Source organism: Erythrolamprus reginae, unplaced genomic scaffold (genome assembly GCF_031021105.1).
Source record: "Erythrolamprus reginae isolate rEryReg1 unplaced genomic scaffold, rEryReg1.hap1 H_24, whole genome shotgun sequence".
Classification (NCBI taxonomy): domain Eukaryota; kingdom Metazoa; phylum Chordata; class Lepidosauria; order Squamata; family Dipsadidae; genus Erythrolamprus; species Erythrolamprus reginae.
Window position 1 is genome coordinate 392,214 of NW_027248478.1, and position 3,168 is coordinate 395,381.

The 3,168-nt window shown below is 50.8% G+C and overlaps 1 protein-coding gene across 1 annotated transcript; it reads left to right on the plus strand.

The window, feature by feature from the left end:
- Positions 1-277: 277 nt before the first annotated feature.
- Positions 278-2,853, plus strand: LOC139155502 (uncharacterized). Its single transcript, XM_070730654.1, has 2 exons — positions 278-1,520; positions 2,744-2,853. The coding sequence occupies exons 1-2, from the start codon at positions 590-592 to the stop codon at positions 2,812-2,814; spliced, it is 1,002 nt and encodes a 333-aa protein (XP_070586755.1). The 5' UTR covers positions 278-589; the 3' UTR covers positions 2,815-2,853.
- The last annotated feature ends 315 nt before the right edge of the window (positions 2,854-3,168 follow it).

Sequence of the window (3,168 nt, forward strand, 5' to 3'; positions counted from 1 at the left end):
AAAAAAAGAGGGACTCTGAGGCAGCAAGGAGGCGCACGCGCCTCCAATACACCCGGCGTGAGACTGCCTCCCATACACTGGCTGCTGCTGCTGCTACCTGCTGCCTCTTCCTTCCCATGCTTAAGGGATCCCCTCTCCACTCCCTCACTTTGTAGCTGGTGCCTTTCCTTCACTGTGGTGACTCCTCGGCTGCCCAGAGCGAAGGGAGCATTTCTTTCCTCTGGGCGGTGGCAGAGGTTTATTCCCTCTCCAAGCGCCCAGAGAAAGGAAATGCTGCTGTTGTGTCTGTAATGGCTACCTTGTTTCAGTTGTAAATAGTTTCTTCTCGTTTAAAGCGCTGTCTGAGCCTGAGTCAGGAAGTCGCTCCTGATTGGCTCAGACGCAGCTGCTCCTTGCTTTGGCGGGAACCGCAAAAGTATAAAAGAAGCGGTTTCTCCCAGGCAAAGCAGATCGGTACTCGCAAAAGTCACTTGCCTTGCTGAGCTGTCACTTCTCTCTCTCTGAGCTGAATAAAAGTACCGTTCTTAAAGTACCTGCGTCTGGATTCATTTCACTGGCGACGAAGGAAGAAAGAAACCACGCTTGCACCATGAGCAACATACAAATCGGCCGGGCTCCCGAATACTTCGATCCCGAGAAAACTTCTTGGGACGACTACATGGCCAGCTTCGAGATCTTCCTCGAAGCTGCAGGCATAGAGGACGCCGACGCCGACCGAAGAAGGGCCATTTTTCTAAATTATTGCGGCCCAGAGATCCGAAACCTCGCCCAGACGCTCACCGACCCACAGCCAGCAAGACCCGTCGCTTGGGACGTCCTACAAGCCAAGCTGGCGGGCCATTTCAAGCCCACCAAGCCAGCTATGGTTTTCCGACACCAATTCTCACGGATGGCCCAGACGGAGACGGAATCGATCAACCACTTCGCAACGCGGCTTCGAACGGTGCTTGCCAAATGCAAGTTCGACAACCCGGAAGCTCGCCTCACCGATGCCCTAGTTTTCGGCATGAAAAACGCCTCGGTGAGAAACAAACTCCTCACCGAGGACGAACCAACGCTTCAAACCGTGATCAAATTAGCGCAAACCGCAGAGGTCGCCGACGCCGCGGCCAAAGAGCTGAAGGAAAACGAACGGCGAGAAATCATCGCAAAGATCGACTCCGCTTCCCACCGCGCCGAGGGATCAGACGACCTCACCCCGCCAGCCTACAACGAGGACAACTGCCTCCTGCTGCAAGACCAGCCGAGACAGCACAGAGCTCCTCACCACACAGCCCCTTGCGCCGGCTGCCGGGGAAACCACCAGCGCCAACGATGCCCTTTCCGGGATGCCATCTGCCGCCGCTGCAACCGTCGAGGCCACATCGCCGAAGCCTGCAGAGCATCAGCGCCGGAAGAAACCTTCTCCACACCACGCCCTCAACGAGGCCAATACCAGGCGCCCCAGCCGCGAGAAAACCGACCTTCCCGTTTTTCAAACCGAAGGAACTACTCAGCCGCTAACCGCGACTACGCAAAAGGTAACTCTAGATTTTCCGTGAATAACACGGCAACTAAAAGTGGGGGAAAAATTGTAGTTTCATTACTGCTTAACAGCAAACCATGCTCCATGGAACTGGACACGGGGTCTAAATACACCATCATGCCATGGGAGAAGCTCAAATTATACATGCCTAACTTATCTAAAGAGGACTTATTGCAAACCTCATTGGTGATTAGAGACTTTCAAGGGGGGGTAATCTCTGTGTTGGGTAAAGTGAATGTACCGATTGTATTTAAGGATGTGAAATGTACCCTTCCTATGATTGTAGTAACTGGGGCTAAGCATTCTCTCCTGGGTTTAGCCTGGATGGAACCTTTAGGAATTGAAATTTCTGGAGTTTGTACCATTAGCTCTAATAGCATGCCGAATTTCCTACAAGAGTTCCCCGAAGTGTTTAGCCCCACCCTGGGAACTTACAAAGGCCCCCCCATCTCGTTCTCTATTGACCCAAAGATTCCGCCTATTCGACTCAAACCCCGCAGGGTACCCCTTCCGCTCCTTCCCAAACTGGACCAGCAACTAGACAAGCTCATAAGCCAGGGCATCTTGGTTCCAGTGGAGCAGGGTCCCTGGGAGACACCCATAGCCACACCTTTAAAGCCAGATGGCTCCTTAAGAGTCTGCGCTGACTACAAATCTACTTTAAATAAGGCTCTCCAACATCACCCTTACCCCATTCCAGTTGTACAACAACTCCTGCACTCCCTGGGGGAAGGAAAAAGGTTTGCAAAGATTGACCTCGCCCAGGCTTACCAGCAATTAACAGTCGATGAACAAACAGCAAAAGCGCAAACAATTGTAACCCACAGGGGTGCCTTTAAATGTACCAGACTGCAATTTGGAGTGAGCATAGCCCCAGGGATATTCCAAAGTATAATGGAACGCCTATTAGCAGGGATAAAAGGGGCCATTCCCTATTTTGATGACATCTTAATTGCAGGGGAAAACCAAGAACAGCTAAATAAAAAAATAAGGGAAGTACTTAAGAGGCTGCAGGACAAAGGCCTAAGAATTAAACCAGACAAATGTGTGTGGGGAACAAACAGTGTTGAATTCCTAGGGTATAAAATTGATGGAGAAGGTATCCACCCCACAACCGAGAAACTGAAAGCCATTAGAGAAGCCCCTGAGCCACAAAATAAGACGGAACTGCAAGCTTTCCTAGGCCTCCTTAATTTTTATTCCGTTTTCTTAAAACAGAAGGCGACAGTAGCAGAGCCTCTACACCGTTTGCTCCAGAAAGAAGCCCTTTGGACATGGGGGGAAACTGAACGCGAGGCTTTTATTCAAATAAAACAGCTATTAACTTCTAAGAGCGTAGTAGTCCAATATAGCACCTCATTACCCATCAGGCTCACGTGCGACGCTTCTCCGTACGGCGTGGGAGGGGTGCTGGCTCACATCTTGCCAAATAATACGGAGGCCCCAATTGCCTTTTTCTCCAAAACGATGACTGATACCGAAAGGAACTATAGCCAGCTAGATAAGGAGGCGCTAGCTTTAGTGGCAGGGGTGAAGAAATTTCATAACTACCTTTGTGGGAGGACTTTTGAATTGGTTACAGACCACAAGCCATTACTGGGACTCTTAGCACCCGACAAACCTACTCCCCCATTCATGTCCCC